This window comes from Dendrobates tinctorius, unplaced genomic scaffold (genome assembly GCF_039654945.1).
Source record: "Dendrobates tinctorius isolate UK_male_01 unplaced genomic scaffold, ASM3965494v1 ptg000070l, whole genome shotgun sequence".
NCBI classification, from domain to species: domain Eukaryota; kingdom Metazoa; phylum Chordata; class Amphibia; order Anura; family Dendrobatidae; genus Dendrobates; species Dendrobates tinctorius.
The window spans coordinates 39,947,501-39,965,596 of record NW_027361738.1 but is presented as its reverse complement, the minus strand read 5'-3'; the positions used below and the strand labels follow the sequence as shown (position 1 = coordinate 39,965,596).

The 18,096-nt window shown below is 41.3% G+C and overlaps 1 protein-coding gene across 5 annotated transcripts in view; it reads left to right on the top strand.

Moving 5' to 3' along the window:
• The window catches only part of CNPY1 (canopy FGF signaling regulator 1), a 183,699-nt gene that overhangs the window by 112,481 nt on the left and 53,122 nt on the right, over positions 1 to 18,096 (top strand). For all 5 annotated transcript variants that reach the window (XM_073581589.1, XM_073581588.1, XM_073581592.1 and 2 more), the window contains one exon: positions 8,028 to 8,143. In XM_073581589.1, the coding sequence (XP_073437690.1) occupies positions 8,028 to 8,143 (116 nt within the window). The remainder of the gene's footprint in view (positions 1 to 8,027; positions 8,144 to 18,096) is intronic.

Below are 18,096 nucleotides of genomic sequence, written 5' to 3'. Positions count from 1 at the left end.
TGCACATTACATAAAGGTGTCTCCACATGACAGTTATTATATAGAGATTACTGGAGCAGAACTGGAAAATAGTATAGCGTGAGATGGCCTTTCTCATCGACAGCCGGAAAGGTCAGTACAAATCTCTTGGGATATCTCTGTGGTCTCTCTTCTCTCCTCTGACCTCAATCACAAGTATGAATGGGAAATAACGTTGCAGGGTTACGCTTACCCTTGTTTCTAAACAGAGAGCTGGACACCACTTTGTAATGGCCTTTTGTCAGGTCAATAAGAGGAAGACGAAAAAAAACAATAGAACATCCTTTCCTTTTAGCACCAAAAGAAGACAAATGAATACTATGTGTAGCATGAAAGAATTCGGAGATCCCCAATACTCTGTCAAATGTCCCAAGTAATTTTATGATTTTTGGATGTATAGTCACTAGATAAACTTATATAATTGGGAAATACCGTACATTATCTGTGCTCACACAGTGCCGATTTCAATTGAATTTGTTAGAACCGAAGCTTGGATAGATCATTTTTAGACAACCCCCACATTCTTACAATCCACTCCTGTTTTTGGGTTAAACATGCAAAAAACTGCACCAGTAGTTTCAGATCATAAAAAAAAAATGGTAACATATCCTACAAATTATTATTATTTCTTAAATATATTTTAACTTTAATTTACCGTATCCTTTTGCCGCATGCGCTGGGAAAGCTCCAAGGCACATGTCACACGTGTCCATATGTGACCATTCACCTAGCAGAGACCAAAGTAGTGTCTTTTAGACTTTCGTTAGGGTTGATATTTATTATTTTGTTTTTTTTATAGCTATATTAAATAGCACAACAGACAGGACTGCTCCCTATAGAGGCATCTAGGAAAAATATATATAAAAACTGTGCAAAAGCTTTAGGCAGGTGTAGGAAATAAAATGCTACAAAGTAAAGTAGAAGTTTTAATAGTTTATTTTATCAATTAGCATAGTGCAAAGCTGCTTTAAAAACTAAGCAATGGGCAGTCTCCTTAAAATATTGATTTTATTTAGATATATTTTTTCATTCACTTTGCGATTTGTTAGTTATTAAAAAAAACTAGTAACAATTCATTCTTAAGTTGCAGCATTTTGTAACAAACAAAAAAATGCAAATTTGGCCCTGGATTTTGCATTGTTTTGGGGTTTTTTTGTTTATGGAATAAACAAAGGTAAAGTTTTATAGAACTTTTTTTATTATTATTTTACTGCTTAAGCAAAAAAATCACTTAAAAAACTGATTTTGCTCACAGAGCTGAGTTATACAATTTGGTGAACAAAAAAAAAATATTTTTTTTTTTTGCATAATAGAATGTAGTTTTTATTGTTGCCATTTTTATTGGGACTTAAACATTTAATACAACTAAAAGATCATTGGTCTTCTGCAATGTATTTGGCTGTGATGTATGACATACCCAGGGGGTAATTGTTAGGACTTCGATTGCCATTGCAAGATTTTGCCTCCAGAGATCGCGCTGCAGGGAGCCGATGGAGTAACACAGGGATCGTAGTTTCTCTGTCATTGTCTTTACATTCCACAGTTGCTGTACAGCATGCAAAATTGTAATTTAGCCAGTAAAGAGAGTTTACAGTGAACATTCACTAATGCTGTGCATGTCTTAGCACTCCGGAGTGAGTACAGTTAAGGTACTGTCACACTTAGCAATGCACCAGCGATCCCGACCAGCGATATGACGCGGTCAGGATTGCTGGTACATCGCTAAGTGGTCGCTAGTGAGCTGCCACACAGGCAGATCTCACCAGTGACATAGCAGGGGTCGGGGGTCGCTACTTACCTGTCAGACGCAGCGATCTTGACGTCCACGCGTCGCTCGTCTCCACAGCAGGAAGCTGACGACGAGAATCGGTCCAGGACGTTCTCGCGAGATCAGTGATAACCAGCGGGGGAGCGGTCGGAGGTAAGTGTCAGACATAGCAATATCGCTAGCAATATCGCTATAACATCACAAAAACCAATGACGTTATAGCGATATTGCTAGCAATATCGCTTAGCGTGACAGGCCCTTTAGGCAGAAGGAGCCATGATATCTCAATCCTTGGGTGATGATTCGCTGCATTTTCATGTCCTGATGGAAAGTTTCTCGTTCTATTGGGTGGTGAAATGACACCGTTGTGATAGGAAGCAGTAAAGTAACTAAACTTTTTTTAAATTTAGGTATTGATTAGCCTTTGAAAAGTTATGAATTTTTGTATTATACTACATTACCATATTGTGCCTCTTTCGTTCTATTATCCCTGAAAAAAAATTATTGTGCTGGCGTAATCTAGGGGCCCTAATTTTCATTTGTCTCCGTTGATGGAGGAGTGAGGGTCTATTTTTTGCCAGACAATGTGTAGTTTTTATTGTGATCACTTTTTATTCTCTGTGAGGCAAGATAAATAATAAACTCTTATTATATCTTTATTTTTACATTCTTTTATTTTTAAGCATTCAGAGGGCATGGTAAATACAGTAACTTGGTAAAGTTATATCTCAGATTGTTATGACCACTGATATCACTTATGTCTGTTTTTTATTTCAGCACTTTTGCTCCATAAAATTCCTTTAAAAAAATGTTTCTTTATTAAGTCAAAATTGTTTATTTAGTTTTTTAATAGCCAGGCCTAATAGGCTTTTGTAGATGGCAAACCTTTAGGCCAGTGGTCCTCAACCTTTTTTGCACCAGGGACCAGCTTCAAGCAAGACCATTTTTCCATGGCCCGGTGGGGGTGGGCAGGGCTTTGGTATATGAGGGCGGAGTATATATAGTACGATGGCCCCACACCTGTAATCCCCCATATTTAGTATGATGGCTCCACAACTGTAATCCACCAATATAAAGTACTAGCTGAAGAGCCCGGCGCTGCCTGGGCATAGTAACTAACTGTGGTTAGTTGTAGCAAATTATAATTATCCTCCATCCCATAGTCCCGTGCCCATATACCCATCATGCATATCCACGATCCCATAGGCCCGTGCCCATATACCCATCATACATATCCTCCATCCCATAGTCGAGTGCCCATATACCCATCACACATCCTCCATCCCATAGTCCCATGCCCATACACCCATCACACATCCTCCATCCCATAGTCCCATGCCCATATACCCATCATACATATTCGCCATCCCATAGTCCAGTGCCCATATACCCATCATACATATCCGCCATCCCATAGTCCCGTGCCCATATACCCATCATACATATCCGCCATCCCATCGTCCCATGCCCATATACGCATCATACATATCCTCCATCCCATATTCGAGTGCCCATATACCCATCACACATCCTCCATCCCATAGTCCCATGCCCATATATCCATCATACATATTCGCCATCCCATAGTCGAGTGCCCATATACCCATCACACATCCTTCATCTCAGTCCTATGCCCATATACCCATCATACATATCCTCCATCCCATAGTCCCGTGCCCATATACCCATCATACATAGCCGCCATCCCATAGTCCCGTGCCCATATACCCTTCATACATATCCTCCATCCCATAGTCCAGTGCCCATATACCCATCACACATCCTTCATCTCTGTCCTATGCCCATATACCCATCATGCATATCCTCCATCCCATAGTCCCGTGCCCATATACCCATCATACATAGCCGCCATCCCATAGTCCCGTGCCCATATACCCTTCATACATATCCTCTATCCCATAGTCCAGTGCCCATATACCCATCACACATCCTCCATCCCATAGTCAACCATTATGACATCATAATGAGCGGCGGGGCTTGCAACCTATGATGACATCAGCGTCGCCATGGCAACCATTATATCTAATGAGGGGGGCTTGAAACACACTTTTTCCCCATTATTTAGGTAGGGGCAAAATTGTTTGGTGAATTGGAACGCGCGGGGTTAAAATTTTGCCTCACAACATAGCCTAGGACACTCTCGGGGTCCAGACGTGTGGCTGTGCCAAATTTTGTGGCTGTAGCTGTGACGGTGCGGATGCCAATCCCGGACACACACACACACACACACACACACACACATGCATAAACACACTTGAGCTTTATATATTAGATGATGGCCCCACACTTGTAATCCCCCATATACAGTATGAAGGCCCCAAATATATACACAGTATATAGCTTAGCTCAGGGATGCTCACCTACACAATATACAGCTCTGTTCACAGTATATAGCTCAGGATGGGGATTCTCACCTATACAGCTCTGGTTACAGTATATAGCTTAGCTCAGAGATACTCGCCTACACAATATACAGCTCTTTTCACAGTATATAGCTCAGGACAGGGATGCTCACCTACACAGCTCTGTTCACAGTATATAGCTTAGGCCAGGGATGCTCACCTGCACAGCTCTGGTTACAGTATATAGCTCAAGTAGCTCAGGTCGGGAATGCATGCATACAGCAGCTATCACAGGTGCACGAGTCCGTATTGACTGAGCTCGCTCCTGAATGCGCGCCTTCCATCTTCTAAGCCTGCCCCACGCTTCCCTGATGCACCAATCAGCGTCCGGCCAATTGCAGCCTGGCAGCCGTTCAAAGCACGGAGCTGCACAGCCAATGAGCTGCTGCAGCTCCCAGAGACTGACACTCCCACTACACAGAGGACCTTCCAAGTGCAAACTTGCACCCCGGCACACGGAAAATTGAAGAGGCCGGCAGCCGCCGCAGATCAAGCAGTCAGTGCTTAGTGCTGGTCTGCGGTGGTGGCGCGGACTGGCAAAAAACCCCAACGGCATGGACCGATGGTTGGGGACCCCTGCTTTAGACCAAACAGTGCAACCTTAGACACCCCTCAATCACATCACTGACTTTAGAGTACTCCCTCTTTTGAAAACCTACTGTCACAACTCTGTCGGGACTCACTGGACCAGGTTCTCCTCCCCTGCCCCTAACGCTAGGGGTGCTCTAGCTTGCCCTGTTCCCCAGATTACTTCTGATGGTGAAGATGCCAGGGCCTTAGCTCCTGAATCCACCCTCAGTCCTGTACCCTTCCCCCACTCAGGGAAGAGGTGAGTAGTAGTGTATGGCAATACACCAACCAGACTAACAAGGTAATACAAACAGGGATAGCAAAAAATGGCAAACATTCAAATATACTCACACATATAACAAAGGAATGCATGGGGGAGTGGAGAATGGGGTAATACCAAAGTAGGAGAAGAAAGGGAATTATCACACACTCAAAACTTAGCAACAAACCAAACGCCTTCTCCAATAACCACCAATAACCTCCAGCCATGCAGCAAAAGCTACTCTGACAATGAGAGCTAGCTAGGACCCAGTTTATAAAGGTGATGGGAGTAGCGCTAGCAGTGAACAGCTGAGTGCCTTAATAAAGGAAAGCTTCTGGGAGCTATCAACTGAGCAGATTAACCTCTGCACTGCAATCATTTCATGAGTTTTATTTTTTTAATTTTGTGGAAGCATGGTTGAAAAGCAATGTCTGACTTTCATGTGTTCATTTTCATAGATTTTTGTTTTATTACTTTTGTCAGATTCAAGTTATTTGTGTGACCATTGTGGGTTTTTCTGTCATTAAATGAGGGGTACCAACAATTTTGACCACGTGTGTAAATGCCAAAGTTGTAGAGTTTCAACACAACTGCCTTCATATTGCTTGTGTTACTGTGGCCTAAACATGCTACCATGGCATCCAGCATCTCTGGACTCGCCTCCCATCGAGCACATCTGGAACATCATTGGTCAGTAACCGAAAAGGGAACTGCAATCATCGGATCTTGATGCTTTGTATGTACAAGTGCATTCAGCGTGGCAGAACATTCCTCAGACAACCATTAATAACCTCACTGATAGCAGCCAGGACGTGCAAGTGTGTTTGTTGCTGTACCTGTCAGTCTTACTTGATACTGATTAATTTGAGATGTTTTGAATATTTTATGTTCTGATTGGGTCACCGAGGAGGAAAGCAAGACCAAGCTAAGCCACAGAAAACCAGAGAGGTTTGTATCTAAGCAGATTGCAGACCCCTGATCCTATCCACACAACTAGCAGTAGCTGTGGAGCGTACCTACAATGATCCTAAGCGCCTCGACACAGCCGGAGAACTAAATAAGCCTAAAGCAAGAAAGGGGAAATCTAAACTGCCCCGGAGCAGACCCCAAAGTAATAGATAGCCCCCAAACATATATTGTCGGTGAGACAAGATGAAAACACAAACGCAGGTAGGAAAATAGACTGAGCAAATGATGGGGCCCACACTAACTAGACAGGACAGGAAAGGAAAGACTCTGCAATCTCGCAAAAAACCCTGCAAAAAATGCCCAACACGTCTGATAGAAAAATACTGAAGTCACTATACTTCACCCACTATATCAGCACTCTGGTATATTCTGAAAGCAGAGCAAAAAGAGGCCAATCTAATAAGGGACAAAAACAAACTAGCACTAGCAGTAACATAAGGATGGAAATTCAGCACAGCCCCAGCTGGAGCTGGCTGACAACACAAAACTGAAATAGACAAAACCAGATCAAATGTGAACATTAGCAAAGAACACTTAGCTGAGCATGCAGGGACTGAGCTGGAAACTAAGACCTCAGGAGGCAGGAAAAAATCACCAGCAGGGATAGAGGGAGTCGGCTGTCTTAAATCCAGTCAGAAACTCCAGATCTCCAGTCATCCTCCTCATTATCAGGTGGCAGGCCTCTGTTAATTAGATCAGCTCCATTACCTCCAGAGGGAGCCCGGAAAGAGAACTCGCGACCCCTCTGTCAATATAACCAGCTCCACTACCTTCACTAGTAACCAGAGGTAGGCCAGAAAGCGAATTCACAGCAATTTTGTTTCCAGTTTTTCATCATTTGCATCACTAACATGTCTATCCATCCTGGGGTTGCTATAATTCCACAACTTTTTTCTTGTATGTTGCAATTTCAATGTTGAGGAGTTTTAGGTAATAATTGGATCCACCATTCTCAATAGCTTATGGTTACAGCTCACTTCCTCCCCTACCTGCACAAAGATTTCTGCACAGATCACAGAGCATGCCAAGTCTTAAGATGATGTTAACACTAGTAAGATTGTTGTCGCTTTAATTATCTTCAAAAAAATAGTCTTAAAATAAAAAATATATCAGTATCTGTGTTTAATTTGGAAATAAAATAAAGGTAATACTTACTCTTTCTGGTAGGAAGAAAGAAGGTGACACTCACCAATCTTCAAAATCCAAACTATTTCATGACCGGTTGACCAGTAGAAGCGCAGCAGCGAGAACCGGCCGTCGTCACCTGCACACTCCTTTCCCGTTCTCCCGTCGAAGATGTTTTAACCATCATGAAATAAAGTTTGGATTTTGAAGATTGGTGAGTGCCACCATCTTTCTTCGTATCAGGATTTGCAATACAGTATTATTCTTGGTGACCACACGAAATCTCAGGTTTATGCCTGCAGCGATACTGGACACCGAGTTAACGTGATCGATTGCTGTGGTATTGGCGGTGCTGTTTTCCATTTTTTGTTTGACGGATGAATACTTACACTCTACCACTGTTACAGGTATTTTGATTTTTTTTTTATTCTTGTAAATAAAATTAAAATGAAAAGCGAAAATATTGTGAACATTGCTTACTTTACTATTATATTTTGTTTTTGTGGTAAGAGTAGTAATAATTATAGCTGTAATGTATAGTAAAAAGCTGCTCCAGCGCAGCCCTACAGTTATATAGGGCCGTTCCCTTATTACACAGCTAGACAGAATATTTGTACCTTGATGTTATTCCACGCCCCGGTGGAGCTTACACTTTGATTTCCTTACATTAGGGTCAATATTGTTAGAAGCCAATTAACCTATGTGTTATGTTTCTGGACCCGTGGAAATAAACGTAGATAAATGCCAGGGAGTGATACAGGGACTGATGATGCTGTCAAGTGGAATCTTGCTTATATTGGCATAGATACAAGTAACATTTGTTGCAATAAATGTAACTATTTTTTTTTTAAATATTTCTGATTTTTTTTTTTCCTCCTTTCTTTGTCTATAGCCTGCAGGGCAGTGGTAGATGAACTGCTGCATGAAATTAGCAAAGTGAGCCCGAGTAAGACAATTGACGTAGGGTCATTCAGGATAAATCCGGATGGGACGCAGGTACAGAATAAGGTAAGAAGAAAAAAAAAAAAAATGGGACTGAATTGGAGATGCTAATATTAACAAGCCGGGGGTTTTGGTGTAATCCTTCAGCCTTCTTGATTGGATTTATTCCCTCCGAGAGCTGACATAACCTTAAACTTTCCTTTCTAACATCTTGTGTAACTCTTCTGTTCCTGGTAACCATTTTGCTCCGTCTTTTCTTTCGCTCTCTGAAGCCTTCAGAATTGCGTTGAATGCTATTGTTTTTTGCATTGTTTGATGTTCATGCATATTAAGGGATATCATGATAGCCGACACAATACACGAGTTTAATGTATAATTGCAGAGAAATAAAGGCTAATTGAAATCCGCAAATGAAGGCCCTTTAGGATTCCTTTAGGGAATCTTTCAAGGCCACTGAAGTCAAATTCTTTTTTGAGATTAATGTTATGCGTAGGATCCGGTATACACTCATTCACCTCATCTTCTTTGCTAAGACTACACAATCCATAATCTTAGATCTTTCGCCTGCTCATACTGCGGCTGCTCTTGGGTGATTATATTACTTGGGTTTAATACAGTATGAGATGGGGTCTATTTAAAGGTTCATTATGGCTTTGTTATAGATGTTTTCAAATGTATTGGAAGTTAATATAATTAAATTGTAATTTTTTGGGGTTCTTTAAGTAATTTCACTGATTCATATAAATTCTGAAAAATAAGAATTGTGGAATTTAAGAGGACAATGCAGTTTTTATTCCTGTTTCTATAAGTTGTATTCTTCAACCCAAACACATTCCTGGTCCTTCAGTGTTCACAATAGTGATGTTTGCGGTATATTTTGTTAGCTAGAGAAAAGCTTTTGGGAAATCCCTGTTATTTGGACTACTGGTGCTTGTGTGTAGTAGAGGCTATGCCGGTAATGACTACATATTACTGAAGTCCACAGCCATTTTACAATACATTAGTGATTTTATATTTTCTGCTTCCAAAATGTTTATTGCAAATAGACCTCACATAACAATAATTTGGCTCTACGCTCAGGCGGTATGTTCTGGAAATGTTTTTAATCATAGAGTAATTAACCCTTTTACCCCAAGCCTGTTTTCATGTTCCTCGCCAGGCCAAATTTTCTAATTCTGACCAGTGTTGCTTTATACTTTTGGAACGCTTCAATGGATTTCAGTGATTGTGAGATTATTTGTGACACATTGTACTTTGTTAGTGGCAAATTTAGGTTGAAACTGTATTCATTTATTTGTGAAAATATTGCAATTTTGGCAACAATGTAAAAAAAATTTCAGGAATTTCAAACTTTTAATTTTTTATATCCTTAAACCAGTTAGTCATGCTGTACAAAATAATTTATAAATAACATTTGGCACATGTTTACTTTATATCAGCATCATTTTTTGAAACATAATTTTTTGGGTTAGGAAGTTAGAATGGTTAAAATTTCAGCAATTTCTCGTTTTTTTTACAACAGATTTACAAACCATTTTTTTAGGGACCATATCACGTTTGAAGTGACTTTGAGCGGCCAATATTGCAGACCATACCCAAAAGTGACACCATTTTAAAATCTGCACCCTTCAAAGTGCTGAAAACCATATTCAAGACGTTTATTAACACTTTAGATGTTTCACAGGAATTAAGCGTTGAAGCAAAAAAATGAACATTTTTATTATTTCGCACAAAAATGTTCATTTAACCCCAAAGTTTGAATTAACTGGGGAAAATAAACCATACAATTTGTTGTGTAATTTCTCCTGAGTACGCCAATATCCCATATGTGGAGGAACACTACTGTTTGGGCACATGGCAGGGCTCAGAAAGGAAGATGTGACATTTTGGAATTCAGATTTTGATGGAATATTCCACCGCACAGCAGGGCTCAGAAGGGAAGAAGCACCAGTTGATTTTTGGAACACAAAATTGCCTGGAATAGATAGCAGACAATGTCACGTTTACAGAGTCCCTTATATGCATAAACAGTGGAAGCTCCCCACAAGTGACCCTATTTTGGGAACCACATCCCTCAACCAATTTTATCTAAAGGTGTGGTGAGCACCTTAAGCCCACAGGTGCTTCTTAGAATTTTATAACTTTGAGCCGTGAAAATGTAAAAATGATTTTTTTTTCCCACAAATCTGTTGCTTTTTCTCCAAATGTTTCATTTTCACAAGGGTAACAAGAGAATATAGACTGTAAAATCTGTTTGGGCGCACGGCAGGGTTCGGAAGGGAAGGGGTGCCATTTGACTTTTGGAGCGCAAAATTGATTGGAATAGATAGCGGATGCCATGTCGCATTTGCAGAGCCCCTGACATGCCAAAACAGCTGAGTGCCCCCCGTTTTGGAAACTACACCTTTTGAGGAATTCACCTAGGGTTGTAGTGATTCATTGAATTGTATAACATTGGACTGAGTCAATGGAAAGTTACCATTTTTTTTCCACTAAAATGTTGTTTTTCGCCCCGAGTTTTCAATTTTCAAAAGGTGTATTAGGACAAAATGAATGGTACAATTTGTTTTGCAATTTCTCCTGAGTACTCCAATACCCCAAGTGTGGTCTAAAACTACTTTTGAGGCACAGTGCAAAGCTCAGAAGGGAAGGAGCCCCATATTGCGTTGCAGATTTTTCTGTTATGGTTGCAGATGTCATGTCACACTGGCAAAGCCCCTAAGTTACCAGAACAGCAGAACTCCCCATAAGTGACCCCATTTTACAAATTATGCTTCTCAATGAATTTATCTAAGGGTGAGCTTATTGACATCACAGGTGTGTCACAGAATCTCATAACATTAGGAGGTGAAGAAAAAAGAATCACGTTTTTGCAAAAAAAATTTTTATTTTAGCCCCAGATTTTACATCTTCATACTGGAAATGGGAAAAATGGCACCAAAATGTCACACAATTTCTGCTGAACATGGAAATACGCCATTTGTAGAGTACTGCTTAGCCACATGGCGAGACACGGAACAGAAGAAGCGCTATTTGAATTTTGGAGAACAAATTATTGTAGAATAGTTTGCAGACTCCATATACAGAGGCCCGAAGTGTCAGAAAAGCAGAATTCCCCCTCAAGTGACCCCAATTTGGAAATTATACCCCTATGGGAATTTATCTACAGGTGTAGTGATGATTTTGACTTCATGAGTGTTTGTCAGAAGTAAGCAGTAGTGTATGTTACTGAGTGAAACTTGCAAATTTGCCACTGTAGTGGCCGTACATTGTGCCCAGGTCGAGTTTCTGGAGACATTGGCCAAGCTTTATCCTGTGCTCTACACTCAGCATTTTCCATCTAAATCTCAGAATGACGTGATTTAGATGAAACCCCCAAAGGATCTTTTCACTGTAATGAGGCAGCAGAATTACTCTGGACTTAGTCTTGCGTGTGTTCAGTGGTGTCCTTCTTTTCAGAGATGCACAAAACTGTGGCACACCACGCTGTTATACACGAATAAAAAGAGGGATACCACATCATAGGCCAGACAGTCTACAATGTCTCCATTTGCCTCATTATAGGGAATTTTCTGCTGGGGCTTCCATCTAAATGACGTATTTCAAAGACTTACACAGAAACTCCGGCGTAAGCGCTCAGCGTAGAGCACAGGATAAATGTGAGCTGAGCATTGTCCTCTATGGGAGGCAGAGTCAACAAATCAACAGCAGTTTAAGAATTGGTTTTATTTTTTTTTTTACGCCATTCTTCGTGCAATATAAGTGATAAGACGACTTTATTCTTCGGGTCAGTACGATTACAGCAATAGCCGATTTATATAGTTTTCTATGTTTGGTTGCTGTCACATTAAAAAACGCTTATTTTTTGCAAAAAAAAACTTTTTGCATCACCATATTTTAAGAACTATAATTTTTCTATATTTCTGCTGACAGAGTCATATGAGAGCTTATTTTTTTGCGGGATTAGTTGACTTTTTTATTAGTACCACTTTCGTGCACATGCAATTTTTTGATCTCTTTCTATTCTGATTTTTTTGGGAGGCAGAATGAACAAAAGCCAGCAATGTAGGATTTTTTTTTTTTAAATGCCGTTCATTATGTGGTAAAATTGATAAGCTATACACTTAAGCTCTGGCTCTGTTTTAATTTAAATGTTGTTTTTTTATTTTGTGCTAGCAAGGGTTAATGTCAGTTTTCCTTGCTGGAAGCTGCTATGTTGCTAGGTCAGCTGATGTGGGTGGTGACCACTTCCACATCCTTTAAATAGTCACATGATGCATCAGCTGACTGTTGGTAATAGAGTTTTCCATGCAGACCAGCCTTGGAGTTGCGACTCTCTGGTGTCAGTGCTGAATTTGCCACTTATGTGGAGTTGGGGGTCCTGTATCCCCGTATCCTATATAATTTACTTTGTCCAACTATGGGACTTTCACTTTTTGCAGTCTGATCGCTTGTAAAGCATAGCAATCAAAGGAGCTTTGCTATACTTTGCAAACTGTCAGCCCTGCACTGACAGACAAACTTGCTACACCATCAATCGCAGTATTTATGGGGTTAAAGTACCACTGAGTGCTAGGTGTCAGCTGTCAGAATTAGCTGACATCCGGCGGCAATCGAGCACACAGCCTCTGTGCACACAAAATCACCATGAAGTATCCATTGGTCCAAGGTCAGTAAGTACCAGATGACCTGGACGTATGGATGTGTCAAAGGTCGTAAAGGGGTTAATCACCTCATGGATGGGATTGAGTGTAAAGTGTCAGCCTTTACTGATAACACAAGACTGTGGGGGAATAAATACTGAGCTAAAATGTTTAATAATACAAATCAATCTGGATAAGATGTATTGTAATGTTGATAATTGTAGAGCAGGGGTTGGGCGATTAATTATCTAAAGGGACCACATAAGAGACCATGACTGTTGTGCTGAAATTAATAATGCTCAGTATTAATGTTAACATATTAATGCAATTAATATAAAATAACAATTGTAATCACTTCATATTGAGCTGAATTGAGTTTGTTGACATCCCCCTATATACTTGGGCCCTCATTACAAGTGGCAGAATGGCAATTACGGCAGCAAAATAGGAAAGGGTTCTTTACAATTAGAGCAGTCAAACTCTGGAATTCTGACCACAAAGGGGTAGTACTGGCAGACACTATAACAGCTTTTAAAGAAGGGCTGGATGATTTCCTTTATACAAATAACATTGCAGGTTTTAGTTACTGTATTTTTCGGATTATAAGACGCACTTTTATTATCCCCAAAATTGGGGAAAATGGGGGTGCGTCTTCTAAACCGAGCACTGTTCTTATCAAGGGGTCAATGCTGCAGGCCCGGAGCTGGGGTGTTACGGTGGTCCTGCGGTGTGCAATGGTGGTATGGTGGCAAGCTGTGGTCCTGCAGTGGTGGTACGGCGGCGAGCAGCAGCCCTGCGGCAGCGACATATGGCGGCCACCATTCTTCTTCCGGCGTCCAGCTTCCTGCTCCTCACTCGGCGCAGGCACAGGTGGAGGAAAACCGAGATTTCCATCCACGCCTGCCTCTACATGATGTCTCCAGGAAAATGGCCGCAAATACGGCACAGATGGAGATCTCAGCACCAAGATCTCAGAAGATGAGATCTCGGCGCCAAGAGCTCCATCTGCGCATGCGCCGCCCCAGGAGCCATTTTACCGGAGTCCACCGCATAGTAAACAGTGTGGGGGCTCTGGGCTTTCACAAAATATCGACGGAGCCCCCCGAACCACCGAACACCCGCAGCGCCACTCTTGCCGCCTCCTGCTGCGACCCTGGGACTCTGCTCCACTGCGGACTGCACCACCGAACACCCCTTTCTCCCTGTCTGCGGTTTACAGCATTGATCCACTCCTGCCTCTGCCAGCAGTGACCCTTGGACCCCGCTTCACCTCAGCCTCCACCCCCGGTAAGCAATAAGACGCCTGGATTGTAAGAAGCACCACCATTTTATAAGAGGTTATTTTTCCTATTTTTCTCCTCAAAATTTGGGGTGCATCTTACCTGGCGCTCGAGTCCGACACATCGCTGATCGGGTTGACAAATTACTGGGAGGGGCTGGTGAGGATCCAGCGGTCATGGTGCACATTGGCACAAATGACAAAGTTAGAGGTAGGTGGAAGGTCCTTAAAGATGATTTCAGGGAATTAGGCTGTAAGCTTAAAGCAAGGACCTCCAAGGTGGTATTTTCTGAAATACTGCCGTACCACGTGCCACACCAGAGAGGCAACGGGAGATTAGGGAGGTTAATAAGTGGCTCAGGAATTGGTGTAGGAAGGAAGGGTTTGGGTTCCTGCAGAACTGGGCTGACTTCTCAGTTGGCTACAGGTTCTACGCTAGGGATGGGCTGCACCTCAATGGGGAGGGTGCAGCTGTGCTGGGGGAGAAAATGGCTAGAAGGTTGGAGGAGTGTTTAAACTAGGGACGGGGGGAGGGTATTCCTTTTATAGGAGGGGAAGACAGTGCAGATAGAGAGACCTGGGCGCAAATAATGACATTGGGGGTGGCATGGGGGGTGGGGTTAGAACAGTTAATAATTTAAGGAAGAATAGAGGTACAGAGAGATACATAAAGTGCATGTATACTAATGCCAGAAGCCTCGCCAACAAAATGGAGGAATTGGAGTTAATGTTGTTGGAGCATAATTATGACATGGTGGGGAGATCTGAGACCTGGCTGGACGAGAGCCACGACTGGGCGGTTAATTTACAGGGCAATAGTCTGTTCAGAAATGACCAAACAAATAAGTGAGGGGGAGGTGTGTGTTTATATGTAAAATCATCCTTAAAACCCATCCTTCGTGATAATATATATGAATCTAATAAAAATGTAGAGTCCCTGTGGGTAGAGATAAGGGGAGGGGGGAAAAATAATAAATTACTGATAGGGGTTTGTTATAAGTCTCCAAAAATAATGGAAGCAACAGAGAATATCCTCATAAAACAAATAGATGAAGCAGCGACTCAAGGAGAAGTCATTATTATGGGGGACTTCAACTACCCTGAAATACATTGGGGAACCGAAACCTGCAGTTCCAGCAAAGGTAATAGGTTTTTGACAACTATGAGAGACAATTACCTTTCACAACTGGTTCAGGACCCAATAAGAGGGGGGGCACTGCTGGACCTAATATTAACCAACAGGCCAGACCGCATATCAAATGTAAGGGTTGAGGGTCACTTGGGTAATAGTGATCACAAATTAATAAGTTTTCATGTATCCTTTAATAAGATGTGTAGTAGAGGGGTTACAAGGACACTAAGCTTCAGGAAGGCAAATTTCCAACGGATGAGAGATGATCTTGGTGCAATTAACTGGGATGATATCCTGAGACATAAAAATACACAAAAAAAATGGGAGACGTTTATTAGCATCCTGAATAGGAGCTGTGCACAATATATACCATATGGGAATAAACATGCTAGAAATAGGAGGAAACCACTATGGCTAAATAGAGCTGTAAGGGGTGCAATAAGAGATAAAAATAAAGCATTTAGAGAATTAAAGCAAGTAGGTAGTGATGAGGCATTAACTAAATACAGAAGATTAAATAAATTCTATAAAAAGCAAATCAAAACAGCAAAGATTGAGACAGAGAGACTCATTGCCAGAGAAAGTAAAAATAATCCCAAAATATTCTTTAACTACATAAATAGTAAGAAACTAAAAAATGATAGTGTTGGCCCCCTTAAAAATAGTCTGGGTGAAATGGTGGATGAGGAAAAAGCCACTATGCTAAATTACTTTTTTTTTCAACAGTATTTACACAAGAAAATCCCATGACTGATAACATGATCAGGGATAAAAATTCTCCGTTAAATGTCACCTGCTTAACTCAGCAGGAAGTACGTCTAAAAATCACTAAAATTGACAAATCCCCGGGCCCGGATGGGATACACCCCCGAGTACTGCAGGAATTAAGCACAGTCATAGATAGACCATTATTTTTAATCTTTAAAGATTCCATAATAACAGGGTCTGTACCACAGGACTGGCGTATAGCAAATGTGGTGCCAATATTCAAAAAGGGGACAAAAACTGAACTTGGAAATTATAGGCCAGTAAGTGTAATCTCAACTGTGGGTAAAATCCTGGAGGGTTTTCTAAGAGATACTATACTGGAGTAGAATAACCTTATGACCCAATATCAACATGGGTTTGCAAGGGACCGTTCCTGTCAGACTAATCTGATAAGCTTTTATGAAGAGGTAAGTTCCGGACTGGACCAAGTGAATGCAGTGGACGTGGTGTACATGGACTTTTCAAAAGCTTTTGATACGGTGCCACACAAAAGGTTGATACATAAAATGAGAACAATGGGGATAGGGGAAAATATGTGTAGGTGGGTTAAGAGCTGGCTCAGGGATAGGAAACAAAGGGTGGTTATTAATGGAGCACACTCGGACTGGGTCACAGTTAGCAGTGGGGTACCACAGGGGTCAGTTTTGGGCCCGCTTCTTTTTAACATATTTATTAATGACCTTGTTGGGGGCATAGAGAGTAGAATTTCAATATTTGCAGATGACACTAAACTCTGCAGGGTAATCAATACAGAGGAGGACAATTTTATATTACAGGAGGATTTATGTAAACTAGAAGCTTGGGCTGATAAATGGCAAATGAGCTTTAATGGGGATAAATGTAAGGTCATGCACTTGGGTAGAACGAACAAGATGTATAATTATGTGCTTAATTGTAAAACACTGGGCAAAGCAGTCACTGAAAAAGATCTGGGTGTATGGGTGGACGACAGACTCACATTTAGCGGCCAGTGTCAGGCAGCTGCTGCAAAGGCAAATAAAATAATGGGATGCATTAAAAGAGGCATAGATGCTCATGAGGAGAACATAATTTTACCTCTATATAAGTCACTAGTGCGACCACACTTAGAATACTGTGCACAGTTCTGGTCTCCGGTGTATAAGAAAGACATAGCTGAACTGGAGCGGGTGCAGAGAAGAGCGACCAAGGTTATTAGGGAACTAGGGGGTCTGCAATACAAAGTCAGGTTATTACACTTGGGGTTATTTAATTTGGAGAATCGAAGGCTTAAGGGTGATCTTATTACAATGTATAAATATATGCGGGGACAATATCAAGACCTTTCTAATGATCTTTTTACTCTTAGACCTGTGACGGGGACAAGGGGGCTTCCTCTACGTCTGGAGGAAAGAAGGTTTAAGCATACTCACAGACGCGGATTCTTTACTGTAAGAGCAGTGAGACTATGGAACTCTCTGCCATATGATGTTGTAATGAGTGATTCCCTACTAAAATTTAAAAAGGGACTGGATGCCTTTCTTGAAAAGTATAATATTACAGGGTATATACACTAGTTTCCTTAATATTGCGTTGATCCAGGGAGCTAGTCCGATTGCCGTATGTGGAGTCGGGAAGGAATTTTTTTCCCCAATGTGAAGCTTACTGTTTGCCACATGGGTTTTTTTTGCCTTTCTCTGGATCAACATGTTAGGGCAAGTTAGGATAGGATATGGGTTGAACTAGATGGACTCAAAGTCTCCCTTCAACCTTAATAACTATGTTACTATGTTACAAAATAAGGTAATTTAGTAAAGAAATATACAATTGATGGAGGAAGGTTGAACTTGATGGGCCTAGGTCTTTTTTTCAACCTAACTATGTAACCTTATACAATGTGAGCCTCACATAGTCCCCTATATACAGTGTGAGCACCCACATAGCCCCTTTATATACAGTGTAAGACCTCACATATCCCATATACTGTATGAGCCCCCACAAAGCCTCTCTATATACAATATGATCTTTCATTTAGCCTCCTATATACAGTATGAGACTCCACATAGCCCACTATATACATGCAAACATCCCGTACACATATGAAAAAAGCAACAACACATACCCACCTCTTTCCTGTTCCCCTGGCACTCTGCATTAGTTTCTCGTGCACTGAGGCTAGTTTCACATTAGCGTTTTTTTGCGCAGCGCATCGTGCGCATAAAAAACGCAAAGAAAAACG